Source organism: Balaenoptera acutorostrata, chromosome 15 (genome assembly GCF_949987535.1).
Source record: "Balaenoptera acutorostrata chromosome 15, mBalAcu1.1, whole genome shotgun sequence".
Classification (NCBI taxonomy): Eukaryota; Metazoa; Chordata; class Mammalia; order Artiodactyla; family Balaenopteridae; genus Balaenoptera; species Balaenoptera acutorostrata.
In genome coordinates this window covers 58909586-58928033 of record NC_080078.1, presented here as the reverse complement: position 1 = coordinate 58928033, position 18448 = coordinate 58909586, and the positions used below count along the sequence as shown (strand labels likewise).

The 18448-nt window shown below is 36.9% G+C and overlaps 1 protein-coding gene across 1 annotated transcript in view; it reads right to left on the bottom strand.

The window, feature by feature from the left end:
* Window positions 1–18448, bottom strand: part of RNF24 (ring finger protein 24) — a 155765-nt gene that overhangs the window by 23272 nt on the left and 114045 nt on the right. The window contains exon 3 of the mRNA XM_007195885.2: window positions 10777–10819. Within this exon, the coding sequence (XP_007195947.1) occupies window positions 10777–10819 (43 nt within the window). The remainder of the gene's footprint in view (window positions 1–10776; window positions 10820–18448) is intronic.

The following is an 18448-nucleotide window of genomic DNA, read 5'->3' as shown; positions in this document are numbered from 1 at the left end:
AATAGTTAATCAAGTCCAGGAAGCACAGAGAGTCCCATACAGGATAAATCCAAGGAGAAACACGGCAAGACACATACTAATCAAACTATCAAAAATTAAATATAAAGAAAACATATTGAAAGCAGCAAGGGAAAAACAACAAAAAACACACAAGGGAATCCCCATAAGGTTAACAGCTGATCTTTCAGCAGAAACTCTGCAAGCCAGAAGCGAGTGGCAGGACATATTTAAAGTGATGAAGGAGAAAAACCTCCAACCAAGATTACTCTACACAGCAAGGATCTCATTCAGATTTGATGGAGAAATTAAAACCTTTACAGACAAGCAAAAGCTGAGAGAGTTCAGCACTACCAAACCAGCTTTACAACAAATGCTACAGGAACTTCTCTAGGCAAGAAACACAAGAGAAGAAAAACACCTACAATAACAAACCCAAAACATTAAAGAAAATGGGAATAGGAACATACATATTGATAATTACCTAAAATGTAAATGGATTAAATGCTCCCACCGAAAGACACAGACTGCCTGAATGGATACAAAAACAAGACCCGTATATATGCTGTCTACAAGAGACCCACTTCAGACCTAGGGACACATACAGACTGAAAGTGATGGGATGGAAAAAGATATTCCATGCAAATGGAAATCAAAAGAAAGCTGGAGTAGCAGTTCTCATATCAGACAAAATAGACTTTAAAATAAGGACTATTACAAGAGACAAAGAAGGACACTACGTAATGATCAAGGGATTGATCCAAGAAGAAGATATAACAATTGTAAATATTTATGCACCCAACATAGGAGCACCTCAATACATAAGGCAAATACTAACAGCCATAAAAGGGGAAATTGACAGTCACACAATCATACTAGGGGACTTTAACACCCCACTTTCACCAATGGACAGATCATCCAAAATGAAAATAAATAAGGAAACACAAGCTTTAAATGATACATTAAACAAGATGGACTTAATTGATATTTATAGGACATTCCACCCCAAAACAACAGAATACACATTTTTCTCAAGTGCTAATGGAACATTCTCCAGGATAGATCATATCTTGGGTCACAAATCAAGCCTTGGTAAATTTAAGAAAATTGAAATCATATCAACTATCTTTTCTGACCACAACGCTATGAGACTAGATATCAATTACAGGAAAAGATCTGTAAAAAATAGAAACACATGGAGGCTAAACAATACACTACTTAATAACGAAGTGATCACTGAAGAAATCAAAGGGGAAATCAAAAAAACCTAGAAACAAATGACAATGGAGACACGACGACCCAAAACCTATGGGATGCAGCAAAAGCAGTTCTAAAAGGGAAGTTTATAGCAATACAATCCTACGTTAAGAAACAGGAAACATCTCAAATAAAGAACGTAACCTTGCACCTAAAGCAGTTAGAGAAAGAAGAACAAAAAAACCCCAAAGTTAGCAGAAGGAAAGAAATCATAAAGATCAGATCAGAAATAAATGAAAAAGAAATGAAGGAAACAATAGCAAAGATCAATAAAACTAAAAGCTGGTTCTTTGAGAAGATAAGCAAAATTGATAAACCATTAGCCAGACTCACCAAGAAAAAGAGGGACAGGACAAATCAATAAAACTAGAAATGAAAAAGGAGAAGTTACAACAGACACCGCAGAAATACAAAGCATCCTAATTGACTACTACAAGCAACTCTATGCCAATAAAATGGACAACCTGGAAGAAATGGACAAATTCTTAGAAATGCACAACTTGCCGAGACTGAACCAGGAAGAAATAGGAAATATGAACAGACCAATCACAAGCACTGAAATTGAAACTGTGATTAAAAATCTTCCAACAGACCAGAGCCTCCCATCAAGCCTCTTAGATAGCCTCAACCACCAGAGGGCAGACAACAGAAGCAAGAAAAACTACAATCCTGCAGCCTGTGGACCAAAAACCACAGTTACAGAAAGACAGAGAAGATGAAAAGGCAGAGGGCTATGTACCAGATGAAGGAACAAGAAAAAACCCCAGAAAAACAACTAAATGAAGTGGAGATAGGCAACCTTCCAGAAAAAGAATTCAGAATAATGATAGTGAAGATGATCCAGGACCTCGGAATAAGAATGGAGGCAAAGATTGAGAAGATGCAAGAAATGATTAACAAAGACCTAGAAGAATTAAAGAACAAACAAACAGAGATGACCAATACAATAACTGAAATGAAAACTACACTAGAAGGAATCAATAGCAGAATAACTGAGGCAGAAGAACGGATAAGTGACCTGGAAGACAGAATGGTGGAATTCACTGCTGCGGAACAGACTAAAGAAAAAAGAATGAAAAGAAATGAAGACAGCCTAAGAGACCTCTGGGACAACATTAAACGCAACAACATTCGCATTATAGGGGTCCCAGAAGGAGAAGAGAGAGAGAAAGGACCAGAGAAAATATTTGAAGAGATTATAGTTGAAAACTTCCCTAACATGGGAAAGGAAATAGCCACCCAAGTCCAGGAAGCGCAGAGAGTCCCATACAGAATAAACCCAAGGAGAAACACGTCGAGACACATAGTAATCAAAGTGGCAAAAATTAAAGACAAAGAAAAATTACTGAAAGCAGCAAGGGAAAAACGACAAATAACATACAAGGGAACTCCCATAAGGTTAACAGCTGATTTCTCAGCAGAAACTCTGCGAGCCAGAAGGGAGTGGCATGATATACTTAAAGTGATGAAAGGGAAGAACCTACAACCAAGATTACTCTACCCGGCAAGGATCTCATTTAGATTTGATGGAGAAATCAAAAGCTTTACAGACAAGCAAAAGCTAAGAGAATTCAGCACCACCAAACCAGCTCTACAACAAATGCTAAAGGAACTTCTCTAAGTGGGAAACACAAGAGAAGAAAAGGACCTACAAAAACAAACCCAAAACAATTAAGAAAATGGTCATAGGAACATACATATCGATAATTACCTTAAACGTGAATGGATTAAATGCCCCAACCAAAAGACATAGACTGGCTGAATGGATACAAAAACAAGACCCATCTATATGCTGTCTACAAGAGACCCACTTCAGACCTAGGGACACATACAGACTGAAAGTGAGGGGATGGAAAAAGATATTCCATGCAAATGGAAATCAAAAGAAAGCTGGAGTAGCTATACTCATATCAGATAAAATAGACTTTAAAATAAAGAATGTTACAAGAGACAAGGAAGGACACTACATAATGATCCAGGGATCAATCCAAGAAGAAGATATAACAATTATAAATATATATGCACCCAACATAGGAGCACCTCAATACATAAGGCAACTGCTAACAGCTATAAAAGAGGAAATTGACAGTAACACAATAATAGTGGGGGACTTTAACACCTCACTTACACCAATGGACAGATCATCCAAAATGAAAATAAATAAGGAAACAGAAGCTTTAAATGACACAATAGATCAGATAGATTTAATTGATATATATAGGACATTCCATCCAAAAACGGCAGATTACACGTTCTTCTCAAGTGCGCACGGAACATTCTCCAGGATAGATCACATCTTGGGTCACAAATCAAGCCTCAGTAAATTTAAGAAAATTGAAATCATATCAAGCATCTTTTCTGACCACAACGCTATGAGATTAGAAATGAATTACAGGGAAAAAACCGTAAAAAAGACAAACACATGGAGGCTAAACAATACGTTACTAAATAACCAAGAGATCACTGAAGAAATCAAACAGGAAATAAAAAAATACCTAGAGACAAATGACAATGAAAACACGACGACCCAAAACCTATGGGATGCAGCAAAAGCAGTTCTAAGAGGGAAGTTTATAGCTATACAAGCCTACCTAAAGAAACAAGAAAAATCTCAAGTAAACAATCTAACCTTACACCTAAAGAAACTAGAGAAAGAAGAACAAACAAAACCCAAAGTTAGCAGAAGGAAAGAAATCATAAAGATCAGAGCAGAAATAAATGAAATAGAAACAAAGAAAACAATAGCAAAGATCAATAAAACTAAAAGTTGGTTCTTTGAGAAGATAAACAAAATTGATAAGCCATTAGCCAGACTCATCAAGAAAAAGAGGGAGAGGACTCAAATCAATAAAATCAGAAATGAAAAAGGAGAAGTTACAACAGACACCGCAGAAATACAAAACATTCTAAGAGACTACTACAAGCAACTTTATGCCAATAAAATGGACAACCTGGAAGAAATGGACAACCTTCCAAGACTGAACCAGGAAGAAACAGAAAATATGAACAGACCAATCACAAGTAATGAAATTGAAACTGTGATTAAAAATCTTCCAACAAACAAAAGTCCAGGACCAGATGGCTTCACAGGTGAATTCTATCAAACATTTAGAGAAGAGCTAACACCCATCCTTCTCAAACTCTTCCAAAAAATTGCAGAGGAAGGAACACTCCCAAACTCATTCTATGAGGCCACCATCACCCTGATACCAAAACCAGACAAAGACACTACAAAAAAAGAAAATTACAGACCAATATCACTGATGAATATAGATGCAAAAATCCTCAACAAAATACTAGCAAACAGAATCCAACAACACATTAAAAGGATCATACACCACGATCAAGTGGGATTTATCCCAGGGATGCAAGGATTCTTCAATATACGCAAATCAATCAATGTGATACACCATATTAACAAATTGAAGAATAAAAACCATATGATCATCTCAATAGATGCAGAAAAAGCTTTTGACAAAACTCAACACCCATTTATGATAAAAACTCTCCAGAAAGTGGGCATACAGGGAACCTACCTCAACATAATAAAGGCCATATATGACAAACCCACAGCAAACATCATTCTCAATGGTGAAAAACTGAAAGCATTTCCTCTAAGATCAGGAACGAGACAAGGATGTCCACTCTCACCACTATTATTCAACATAGTTCTGGAAGTCCTAGCCACGGCAATCAGAGAAGAAAAAGAAATAAAAGGAATACAAATTGGAAAAGAAGAAGTAAAACTGTCACTGTTTGCGGATGACATGATACTATACATAGAGAATCCTAAAACTGCCACCAGAAAACTGCTAGAGCTAATTAATGAATATGGTAAAGTTGCAGGTTACAAAATTAATGCACAGAAATCTCTTGCATTCCTATACACTAATGATGAAAAATCTGAAAGAGAAATTATGGAAACACTCCCATTTACCATTGCAACAAAAAGAATAAAATACCTAGGAATAAACCTACCTAAGGAGACAAAAGACCTGCATGCAGAAAACTATAAGACACTGATGAAAGAAATTAAAGATGATACCAACAGATGGAGAGATATACCATGTTCTTGGATTGGAAGAATCAACATTGTGAAAATGAGTATACTACCCAAAGCAATCTACAGATTCAATGCAATCCCTAACAAATTACCAATGGCATTTTTTACGGAGCTAGAACAAATCATCTTAAAATTTGTATGGAGACACAAAAGACCCCGAATAGCCAAAGCAGTCTTGAGGGAAAAAAATGGAGCTGGAGGAATCAGACTCCCTGACTTCAGACTATACTACAAAGCTACAGTAATCAAGACAGTTTGGTACTGGCACAAAAACAGAAACATAGATCAATGGAACAAGATAGAAAGCCCAGAGATTAACCCACGCACCTATGGTCAACTAATCTATGACAAAGGAGGCAAAGATATACAATGGAGAAAAGACAGTCTCTTCAATAAGTGGTGCTGGGAAAACTGGACAGCTACATGTAAAAGAATGAAATTAGAATACTCCCTAACACCATACACAAAAATAAACTCAAAATGGATTAGAGACTTAAATATAAGACTGGACACTATAAAACTCTTAGAGGAAAACATAGGAAGAACACTCTTTGACATAAATCACAGCAAGATCTTTTTTGATCCACCTCTAGAGTAATGGAAATAAAAACAAAAATAAACAAGTGGGACCTAAGGAAACTTCAAAACTTTTGCACAGCAAAGGAAACCATAAAGAAGACGAAAAGACAACCCTCAGAATGGGAGAAAATATTTGCAAATGAATCAACGGACAAAGGATTAATCTCCAAAATATATAAACAGCTCATTCAGCTCAATATCAAAGAAACAAACACCCCAATCCAAAAATGGGCAGAAGACCTAAATAGACATTTCTCCAAAGAAGACATACAGACGGCCACGAAGCACATGAAAAGATGCTCAACATCACTAATTATTAGAGAAATGCAAATCAAAACTACAATGAGGTATCACCTCACTCCTGTTAGAATGGGCATCATCAGAAAATCTACAAACAACAAATGCTGCAGAGGGTGTGGAGAAAAGGGAACCCTCTTGCACTGTTGGTGGGAATGTAAATTGATACAGCCACTATGGAGAACAACATGGAGGTTCCTTAAAAAACTAAAAATAGAATTACCATATGACCCAGCAATCCCACTACTGGGCATATACCCAGAGAAAACCGTAATTCAAAAAGACACATGCACCCGAATGTTCATTGCAGCACTATTTACAATAGCCAGGTCATGGAAGCAACCTAAATGCCCATCAACAGACGAATGGATAAAGAAGTTGTGGTACATATATACAATGGAATATTACTCAGCCATAAAAAGGAACGAAATTGAGTCATTTGTTGAGACGTGGATGGATCTAGAGACTGTCATACAGAGTGAAGTAAGTCAGAAAGAGAAAAACAAATATCGTATATTAATGCATGTATGTGGAACCTAGAAAAATGGTACAGATGAGCCGGTTTGCAGGGCAGAAGTTGAGACACAGATGTAGAGAATGGACATATGGACACCAAGGGGGGAAAACTGCGGTGGGGTGGGGATGGTGGTGTGCTGAATTGGGCGATTGGGATTGACATGTATACACTGATGTGTATAAAATTGATGCCTAATAAGAACCTGCAGTATAAAAAAACAAACAAACAAACAAACAAACAAAAAATCTTCCAACAAACGAAAGCCCAGGACCAAATGGCTTCACAGGCGAATTCTATGAAACATTTAGAGAAGAGCTAACACCTATCCTTCTCAAACTCTTCCAAAATATTGCAGAGGGAGGAACAGTCTCCACCTCATTCTATGAGGCCACCATCACCCTGATACCAAAACCAGACAAAGATGTCACAAAGAAAGAAAACTACAGGCCAATATCACTGATGAACATAGATGCAAAAATCCTCAACAAAATACTAGCAAACAGAATCCAACAGCACATTAAAAGGATCATACACCATGATCAAGTGGGGTTTATTCCAGGAATGCAAGAATTCTTCAATATATGCAAATCAATCAACGTGATACACCATATTAACAAATTGAAGGAGAAAAACCATATGATCATCTCAATAGATGCAGAGAAAGCTTTTGACAAAATTCAACACCCATTTATGATAAAAGCCCTGCAGAAAGTAGGCATAGAAGGAACTTTCCTCAACATAATAAAGGCCATATATGACAAACCCACAGCCAGCATCGTCCTCAATGGTGAAAAACTGAAACCATTTCCACTGAGATCAGGAACAAGACAAAGATGTCCACTCTCACCACTATTATTCAACATAGTTTTGGAAGTTTTAGCCACAGCAATCAGAGAAGAAAAAGAAATAAAGGAATCCAAATCAGAAAAGAAGAAGTAAAACTGTCACTGTTTGCAGATGACATGATACTAGACATAGAGAATCCTAAAGATGCTACCAGAAAACTACTAGAGCTAATTAATGAATCTGGTAAAGTAGCAGGATACAAAATTAATGTACAGAAATCTCTTGCATTCCTATACACTAATGATGAAAACTCTGAAAGTGAAATTAAGAAAACACTCCCATTTACCATTGCAGCAAAAAGAATAAAATATCTAGGAATAAACCTACCTAAGGAGACAAAAGACCTGTATGCAGAAAATTATAAGACACTGATGAAAGAAATTAAAGATGATACAAATAGATGGAGAGATATACCATGTTCCTGGATTGGAAGAATCAACATTGTGAAAATGACTCTACTATCCAAAGCAATCTACAGATTCAATGCAATCCCTATCAGACTACCACTGGCATTCTTCACAGAACTAGAACAAAAAATTTCACAATTTGTATGGAAACAGAAAAGACCCCAAATAGCCAAAGCAATCTTGAGAACGAAAAATGGAGCTGGAGGAATCAGGCTCCCTGACTATAGACTATACTACAAAGCTACAGTAATCAAGACAGTATGGTACTGGCACAAAAACAGAAAAATAGATCAATGGAACAGGACAGAAAGCCCAGAGATAAACCCATGCACATATGGTCACCTTATCTTTGATAAAGGAGGCAAGCATATTCAGTGGAGAAAAGACAGCCTCTTCAATAAGTGGTGCTGGGAAAACTGGACAGGTACATGTAAAAGTATGAAATTAGAACACTCCCTAACACCATACACAAAAATAAACTCAAAATGGATTAAAAACCTAAATGTAAGGCCAGACACTATCAAACTCTTAGAGGAAAACATAGGCAGAACACTCTATGATATATATCACAGCAAGATCCTTTTTGACCCAGCTCCTAGAGAAATGGAAATAAAAACACAAATAAATAAATGGGACCTAATGAAACTTAAAAGCTTTTGCACAGCAAAGGAAACCATAAACAAGACGAAAAGACAACCCTCAGAATGGGAGAAAATATTTACAAATGAAGCAACTGACAAAGGATTAATCTCCAAGATTTACAAGCAGCTCATGCAGCTCAATAACAAAAAAACAAACAACCCAATCCAAAAATGGGCAGAAGACCTAAATAGACATTTCTCCAAAGAAGATATACAGATTGTCAACAAACACATGAAAGAATCCTCAACATCACTAATCATTAGCGAAATGCAAATCAAAACTACAATGAGATATCATCTCACGCCGGTCAGAATGGCCATCATCAAAAAATCTAGAAACAATGAATGCTGGAGAGGGTGTGGAGAAAAGGGAACACTCTCGCACTGTTGGTGGGAATGTAAATTGATACAGCCACTATGGAGAACAGTATGGAGGTTCCTTAAAAAGCTAAAAATAGAACTACCATACGACCCAGCAATCCCACTACTGGGCATATACCCTGAGAAAACCATAATTCAAAAAGAGTCATGTGCCAAAATGTTCATTGCAGTTCTATTTACAATAGCCAGGACATGGAAGCAACCTAAGTGTCCATCATTGGATGAATGGATAAAGAAGATGTGGCATACATATACAATGGAATATTACTCAGCTATAAAAAGAAACGAAATTGAGTTATTTATAGTGAGGTGGATGGAGTTAGAGTGTGTCATACAGAGTGAAGTAAGTCAGAAAGAGAAAAACAAATACAGTATGCTAACACATATATATGTAATCTAAGGGAAAAAAAAAAAAAGGTCATGAAGAACCTAGTGGTAAGACGGGAATAAAGACACAGACCTACTAGAGAATGGACTTGAGGATATGGGGAGGGGGAAGGGTAAGCTGTGACAAAGTGAGAGAGTGGCATGGACATATATACACTACCAAACGTAAAATAGATAGCTAGTGGGAAGCAGCCGCATAGCACAGGGAGATCAGCTCGGTGCTTTGTGACTACCTAGAGGGGTGGGATAGGGAGGGTGGGAGGGAGGGAGATGCAAGAGGGAAGAGATATGGGAACATATGTGTATGTATAACTGATTCACTTTGTTATAAAGCAGATACTAACACACCATTGTAAAGCAATTATACTCCAATAAAGATGTTAAAAAAAAAAAGAAAACTAAGACATTCATATCTGTATATGAATCCCACACGAGACCCATGTGTGGTTACCTATGGACATCAGTGTGGACATCTAAGGAACTCGCCAATGAGCTCAGATTTCAAAGAGACATGGACAAAAAGGTATGTAATCCTAAAATGACGACATGGTCTGTAACATCAGTGTTAGCAAGATTAAAGACCCAAATAAACTGAAGCTTGCCCCCCCCTCCCCCCCTCCCAAATTGCTATGGACGACAAAAATAATTTCATGCTCGGGGTCAAAAGAAAATTAAGGAACACCTAGGCCCACTGTTTGGTGTCAGTGGTAAAACATTAATGGATGACACATGGAAGAAAAAACAAATTTTACTGGCCTTCAAGAAAAGCTAAATTTATTACCTTAAAGAACATATCAGCAAAGGGATAGTACAAAGGGCTAGGAGTTAATAGCAATGACTGAAGTATCTGGACTTCCAGTGGTGTGACGTGAACTAACATTTAAAGTACAAAGGGGAGGAGATGAGATCAGTATAATACAGCTGGTTACCTCTGAGGAACTAGTATGTCTTCTAATGAAGAAGGTAAAAATTTTATTTAATGGAATCTCTGAACTCCATTAGGATAATAGTAACTTTAAGGATTTTAAGCTACAGCATTTCCCTTTACCAAAATGTTGGCCAAAGTTCCCTGTTAAGTTATATTATTTTATCATTTGAACTTTCTATAACTTCAAGTAATACTTAAGAGAAGCCACCACAATAACCTCAGGCACTGCAACGAGGAGTAGCCCCCACTCGCTGCAACTAGAGAAAGCCCGCGTACAGCAACGAAGACCCAACACAGCCAAAAAAAAAAAAAAAAAAAGAACACTTAAAGTGAAGTATTTTGTAGGGCAAATTGGCAAGCAAAATGCTAAAATGAACACAAGTAAATCTAGTCCCAGTTTAAAATATGAGTGGAAACCTGAGGTCTCATTTTTTTGGTGAAAAACATGATCAAAGCCGATCTTAAGTAAATCTCACCTGTTTGTAGGCATAAAATTCTTTGTGTGCTTGATGTCTCAGCCTGAAAGACAGAAATGAGAAATGCAATACTGAGATTTCCGTATAAGAATTTGACAAAAATTTTAAAACTGCATTTTTTTGGTATTAATTTATATCATTTATGGTTTAAAATCCAGAATCTTTATTCTAGAATACACTCAAATGACATATCTGTTACCATGTTATGAGAAAGTGACCAGTGAACCATAGAATGTTATCCAAATATATAAGTTCAAGTGAAATCTCATTAAAACAAAATCTCAAATATTTTAATGAAGGCTCATTTTTTTATATTGACAATAGTCCACTTATTTCAATAATATTTAATATATCACACTTTTCTTAATTAAAAAATTGAAGTATCAATATAATATACATCTAATAATGTGCAAAAGCCTCAAGAATACAGATAAGTATTAAAAAAAAATTATACACACCACTGTAACTATCACCCAGATCAATACATAGAACATTTCCAGCATCCCTGAAATGACTCCTCCCAATCAATATTCACCCCTAAAACTATCCTAATTTTTATCATTGTAGATTATGCTTGTTTTTGAAATTCACATAAATGGATCATTTGGTATATACTCTCCTGTGTTGGCTTCTTTCAGTCAACAATTACTTGTGAAATTCATCCATGTTGTTGCAGTGATTATATTTTTGACTGACATATAGTGTTCCATTTTACAAATGAATATAAAACTATTTATCCATTCCACTGTTGACAAATATTTAGGTTACTTCTAGTTTGGGGCAATTATGAATCAAGCTGCTATACAAATTCTTCTACATGTCTTTTAGTGGACATATAGACTCATTTCTGTTGACTGTGTATCTAGGAGTAGAATTGCTGGTCCAAAGTGCTTGTACAAATTTTACTCGTATGGGTAGTGCATGAAAGTTCTAGTTGTTCCACATCTTTGCCACAGCTTGGTAGGGTCAGTTTAAAAATTTTTAGCCAATCTGGTGGGTGTTCAGTGGTATCTCATTTTGGTTTTAATTTTGCATTTCGCAAATGATGTTTAGGACCCTTTCATATGCTTATTGCCTGTTTGGATATTTTCTTTTACGAAATGCCTGTTCAAGTCTTTTGTCCATTTAAGAAAATGAGTTGACTATATTTTTCGTATTGATTTGTAGGAGCTCTTTAAATATTTTAGATGCAAGTCCTCTGTTGGGTACTGCAATACTCTATGGCTTGCCTTTTCATTCTCTTAATGTTATCTTTTGATGAACAAAAGCTTTTAATTTAAATTAAGTCCAGTTTATCAACTCTTCCCAATAATGTCAGTTCTTTTTGTGTCCAGTTAAAGAAATCTTTGCCGACCCCCAGATAATGAAGATAATCTCTTGTGTGTATCATGAAAATAATTTGTTATTTTACCTATCACATTTAGGTCTATGATCCATCTGAAATTAGTCTTTATGTATGATGTGAGGTAGAGGTCAATGTTCTTTTTATCCACATGCAGATTTTCATTTGACTCCTTTATTGAAGAGACACTTCTTTCCCCACTGTGTTGCAATGGCACGTCTGCTGTAAGTGAGACCAATATGTGGTTCTGTTTCTAGAGTTTCTGTTTTATCCCACTGGTTTATCTGCCCATCCTTGTATACTGGGTTGAATCGTGTCCTCTCAAAATTAATGTCAAACTGCTACGTCAGAATGTAAACTTGTTTGGAAATAGCATCTTTGCAGACTATTTATTAGTTAAAATGAGGTCACATTAGGATTAGGGTAGACCATAAATCCAATATGACTGTTGTCCTTAGAAGAAGAGGAGAGGATATACAGAGACACAGGGAAGAAGGCCAGGTGAACACAGAGGCAGAGACTGAAGTGATGCAGCTACAAGCCAAAAAATATCAAGGATTGCTGACAACCTCTAAGAAGAGGCAAGGAAGGATCCTCCCCTAGATAGCCTTCAGAGGCAGCATGGCCCTGCCAACACCTTAATTTCGAACTTCTAGCTTCCAGAACTGTGAGAGATTAATAAATTTCTGTTGTTTTAAGCCATCCAGCTTGTGGTACTTTGTTACAGCAACCCCGGGAAACTAATGCATCTTGTGTCAATACCATGCCAGTTTAAAAAAAACACAAAAAACCTTTTATTTTGAAATAATCTTATAGGAAAGTTGCAAAAAATATCAGAGTTCATATATACTTCTCTCCCCAGTTTTCCAACATTCACATCTTACATAACCATAGAACAATGATCAAGAGCAGGAAATTAACACTAATGTTTTGATATTAATACTCGTATAGTATTCACCAAACAGACTTTATTTGCATTTCACCAGTTTTTTCACTAATGTTCTTTTCCTATCTTGTGATCCAATCCAGGACCCCAGCTTGCATCTAGTTGTGTCTCCTTAGTTTCTTCAAATCTGTGACAGTTTCTTAGTTCTTCCTTGTTTTTCAGTATTTTGACATATCAACCATGATCACTTGGTTATGGCAATGTCTACTGGGTCTCTCCACTGTAAAGTTACTATTTTCTCCTTTGCAACTGGTCAGTATCTTGGGGGAGAGACATTGAAACTATGAAAATATCCTATTTTTTTCTCAAGCTTTTGCCCACTGATTTTAGCATCCATCTTGCTTGCAACAATTCTGCAGTGTTTGCCTGGTGGTGGTTTTGTAGTTCCCTAATTCCTTGTACACTAACTGGGATTCTTCAGTAAGGAAGAGATGCCCCTTCTCCTTCATTTATTTATATCAGCATGGACTCATGGATATTTGTGTTAGTCTATGGGTTATAATTTAATATGATCATTATTTATTTTGTTGCTCAAATTGATTTAGGCTTTTAGGCCCTCCTTCAGGTTGGTTCTTATGTCCTTTCAACGTGCCCTCATCCTTTCCCATGCGTTTCCTAGCTCACTGGCACCAAAAGATGTTACAAGCTCATCTTGTATTTTCCATGCTCCAGTTGTGGAATTAACCACTTCTTTCAAAGAGCCTTGGTTCCTTTTATTGGAGAATAATATTTAGAAACCAAGATCTGGGTGCTAGGTGAATAGTACTCTGTTTTAAGTACTGGAGTTTTGTAAAAAGTCTTGGGGTCTGGTAGTATAGGTTCTTAAGCTTTGTTCTTAACTACTTTGGCTATTCGTGGTCCTTTGCATTTCCATATAAATTTCATGAGCTTATCAATTTCCACAAAAAAATCTGTTGGCATTTTGACTGAGACTGTGTTTAATTTATAGATCAATTGGGGGAAGAACTGACATCTTTGCAAGATTGAGTTTCCAACCTATGAATATAGCATACTCTATTTATTAGATCTTCTTTCTCTGTACACATTTCTATGTAGAACACTTATATATCCTTCATTAAATTTATTCCTAGGTATTTGGTAATTTTTGATCTACTATCAATGGTATTTAAAATTTTTTTATGTTCTAATTCTTTGTTACTACTACATAGAAAAAAATTCAATTTTTGAATATTGATCCTGTATCTAGTGACTTGCTAAGTTCACTTATTAATTCTAAACAGCTTATCTGCAGAATCTTTTGGATTTTTAAAATACACAATTATTTTGTCTGCAAATAATAACAGTTTAAACTCTGCCTATTAAATCTTCACATATTTCACTCTTTATTCTTTATTTCACTTCTTTTTTTTTTTTCCTGCACTGGCTAGGACCTCCAGTACCAATATTAAATGAAAGTGATAGCAGTGAATGTCCTTATTAATATGTTACTACTAAATACGATGTTTTCTCTAGATTTTTTGTAGATAACCCTTGATTCAAATAAAGTTCACTTGTATCCTAGTTTTAGACTTAAAAAAATCATGAATAGGTATTAATTTTTGTCAAGTGCTTTTTTTCCCATCACATTTTTTCCTTTTTACTGTTAATGTGGTATACTGTATTGATTGATTTTCAAATGTTAAAACAATCTTCATTTCTGGAACAAAACTCCACTTGGTTGTGATGTACCACCCTTTTGTACATCCTTGAATTTTATTTACTAATATTTTGTTCATGAGAAAGATTAGTCTATAATTTCCATTCTTGTAATGTCCTTGTCAGGCTTTGGAATCAAAATTATCTGGCCTCATCGAAGTATCTCTTCTATTCTCTGGAAAAGTCATGTAAGAGTGGTATTTTTTCCTTAAATGTTTGGAGAAATTCACTGGTGAAGTTACCTGACTTGCAGTTTCTTTGTGGAAATGCTTTTATTATTACATATATAATTATTAATATTTTATATTTCTTCTTGACTCAGTTAAAAATGTTATTATTCTTTTACTTGTATTCACATAACATACAATTAACCATTTTAAAGTGTATAATTCAGTGGCACTTAGTGCAGTCACAATGTTGTGCAAACACTAGTTCACTCTAGTGTCAAAACTTTTTCATCAAAAAAAATCTGGTACTCATTAAGTAGTTGGTCCCCATTCCCCCCTTCCCTGGTAATCTCTAATCTGCTTTCTGTCTCTATGGGTTTGCCTATTATGGATACATTACATAAAATAAATCATACAATATGTGACCCTTTTGTGTCTGGTTTTTCATTTAGCATAATGTTTTCGAGGCTCTGCCTATTTGTAGCATGTATCAGTACTTCACTCCTTTTTATGGCTGAATAATATTTCACTATATGTATATGCCACAATTTGATTATCCATTTATCTATTAATGAGCATTTGGGTTGTTTATACTTTCTGGCTATTATGAATAATGATATAAACATTCTGTACAAATTTCCTTGTGGACATATCTCTTCATTTGTCTTGGGTATATACCTAGGAGTGAAATTTCTGGGTCATATGGTAATTCTATGTTTAACTTTCAAGGAACTGATGAACTCTTTCCCACAGTTCCTGCACCATTTTACATTCCCACCAGCAATGTATGAGGGTTTCTATTTCTCCACATCCTTGTCAACACATAATTTTCCATATTTTTGACTACAGCATCCTAGTAGTTGTGACATTTATTGTGGTTTTAATGTGCATTTCCTTAATGACCAATGCTGTTGAACATCTTTTCATGTGCTTGTTGGCCGTCTGTATATCTTCCTTGGAGAAATGGCTACTTAAGCCCTTTACCTATTTTTAAATTCAGTTGTCTTTTCTTTTCTTTTAATATTTATTTATTTATTTAATTATTTATGGCTGCATTGGGTCTTCGTTGCTGTGCATGGGCTTTCTCTAGTTGCAGCGAGTGAGGGCTACTCTTCGTTGTGGTGCGCGGGCTTCTCATTGCGGTGGCTTCTCTTGTTGCAGAGCATAGGCTCTAGGCATGCAGGCTTCAGTAGTTGTGGCATGAGGGCTCAGTAGTTGTGACTCGCAGGCTCTACAGTGCAGGCTCAGTAGTTGTGGCGCACAGGCTTAGTTGCTCCGCGGCATGTGGGATCTTCCTGGACCAGGGCTCAAACCCATGTGCCCTGCATCAGCAGGCAGATTCTTAACCACTGCACCACCAGGGAAGTCCCAATATTTATTTATTTATTTATTTTATTTTTGGCTGCGTTGGGTCTTAGTTGCAGCATGCAGGATCCTCTGCTGCGGCATGCAGGCTTCTCTCTAGTTGTGGTGTGTGGGCTCACTTGTTGTGGAGCTTGGGTTCCAGAGTGTGTGGGCTCTGTAGTTGTGGTGTGTGGGGTCCAGAACATGTGGGCTCTGTAGTTGTGGCACGTGGGCTCTCTAGTTGTAGCCCATGTGCTCAGTAGTAGCAGCGCGTGGGCTTAGTTGCCCTATGGCATGTGGGATCTTAGTTCCCTGACCAGGGATTGAACCCACGTCCCCTGCATTGGAAGGTGGAATCTTAACCACTGGACCATGAGGGAAGTCCCAAATTCAGTTGTCTTTTTGCTGTTGAGTTGTAAGAGTTTTTAAAAATATATATCCTGGATATTAAACCCTTATCAGATATATGATTTGTAAATACTTCTCTCCCATTCTGTAGGCTGTTTTTTTCACTTTCTGGATAATGCTCTTTGATGCACAAATGTTTTTAATTTTTATAAGTCCAATTTATCTATTTTTTTCTTTTGTTGTTTGTGCTTTTGGTGTCAAATCTAAGACTCCCTTGTCAATTTGAGGTCATGAAGATTTACTTGTTTTCTCCCAAGAGTTTTATAGTTTTAGCTCATGTTTAGGTTGCTGACTTTTTTTTTTTTTTTTAAGGATTTTCTTATTTATTTATTTATTTATTTATTTATTTATTTATTTATTTATTTATTTATTTATTTATTTCTGGCTGTGTTGGGTCTTCGGTTCGTGCGAGGGCTTTCTCCAGTTGCGGCAAGCGGGGGCCACTCTTCATTGCGGTGCGGGGACCGCTCTTCATCGCGGTGCGCGGGCCTTTCTCCATCGCGGCCCCTCCCGTTGCGGGGCACAGGCTCCAGACGTGCAGGCTCAGCAATTGTGGCCCATGGGCCCAGCTGCTCCGCGGCATGTGGGATCTTCCCAGACCAGGGCTCGAACCCGTGTCCCCTGCATTAGCAGGCAGATTCTCAACCACTGCGCCACCAGGGAAACCCTTTTTTTTTTTTTTAATTTTAAAAAAATTTATTTTTGGCTGCGTTGGGTCTTCATTGCTGTGTGTGGGCTTTTCTCTAGTTGTGGTGAGCAGGGGCTACTCTTCTTTGCAGTGCACGGGTCTCTCGTTGTGGTGGCTTCTCTTGTTGTGGGCACAGGCTCTAGGCACACAGGCTTCAGTAGCTGTGGCACCCGGGCTCAGTAGTGGTGCATGGGCTCTAGAGTGCAAGGTCAGTAGTTGTGGCATGTGGGCTTAGTTGCTCTGTGGCATGTGGGGTCTTCCTGGACCAGGGCTCGAACCCGTGTCCCCTGCATTGGCAGGCGGATTCTTAACCACTGTGCCACCAGGGAAGTCCCACTGATCTATTTTTTGAGTTAATTTTTACATAGGAAATGAGGCAGGGGTTCAACTTTATTCTTTTGCGTGTATTATTCAGTTGGTCCACCATTTGTTGAAGAGACTATTCTTTTGCCACTGAATGGACCTGGCACCATTGTGAAAAATCAATTGGCCATACTATACTACCCAAAGTAAGCTACAGATTTAATGTGATCCCTATCAAACTACCCATGACATTTTTTTTTTACAGAAATAGAACAGGTAATCCTAAAATTTATATGGAACCATAAAAGAGCCAGAATTGCAAAGCAATCCTGAGTAAAAAGAATAAAACTGGAGGCATAACCCTCCCAGACTTCAGATAATACTACAAAGCTACAGTAATCAAAACAGCATGGTACTCTCATGACAACAGACATACAAATCAGTGGAACAGAATAGAGAGCCCAGAAATAAACCCATACACCTATGGACAATTAACGTTCCTCAAAGGAGGCAAGACTATACAATGGGGAAAAGACAGTATCTTCACCAAGTGGTGTTGGGAAAGTTGGACAGCTGCATGTAAATCAATGAGGTTTAGAACACACCCTCACACCATACACAAAAATAAACTCAAAATGGCTTAAAGACTTAAATATAAGACAAGATACCATAAAACTCCTAGAAGAGGACATAGGCAAAACATTCTCTGACATAAATCATATCAATGTTTTCTTAGGTGAGTCTCCCAAGGCAATAGAAATAAAAGCAAAAATAAACAAATGGGACCTAATCAAGCTTATAAGCTTTTACACAGTAAA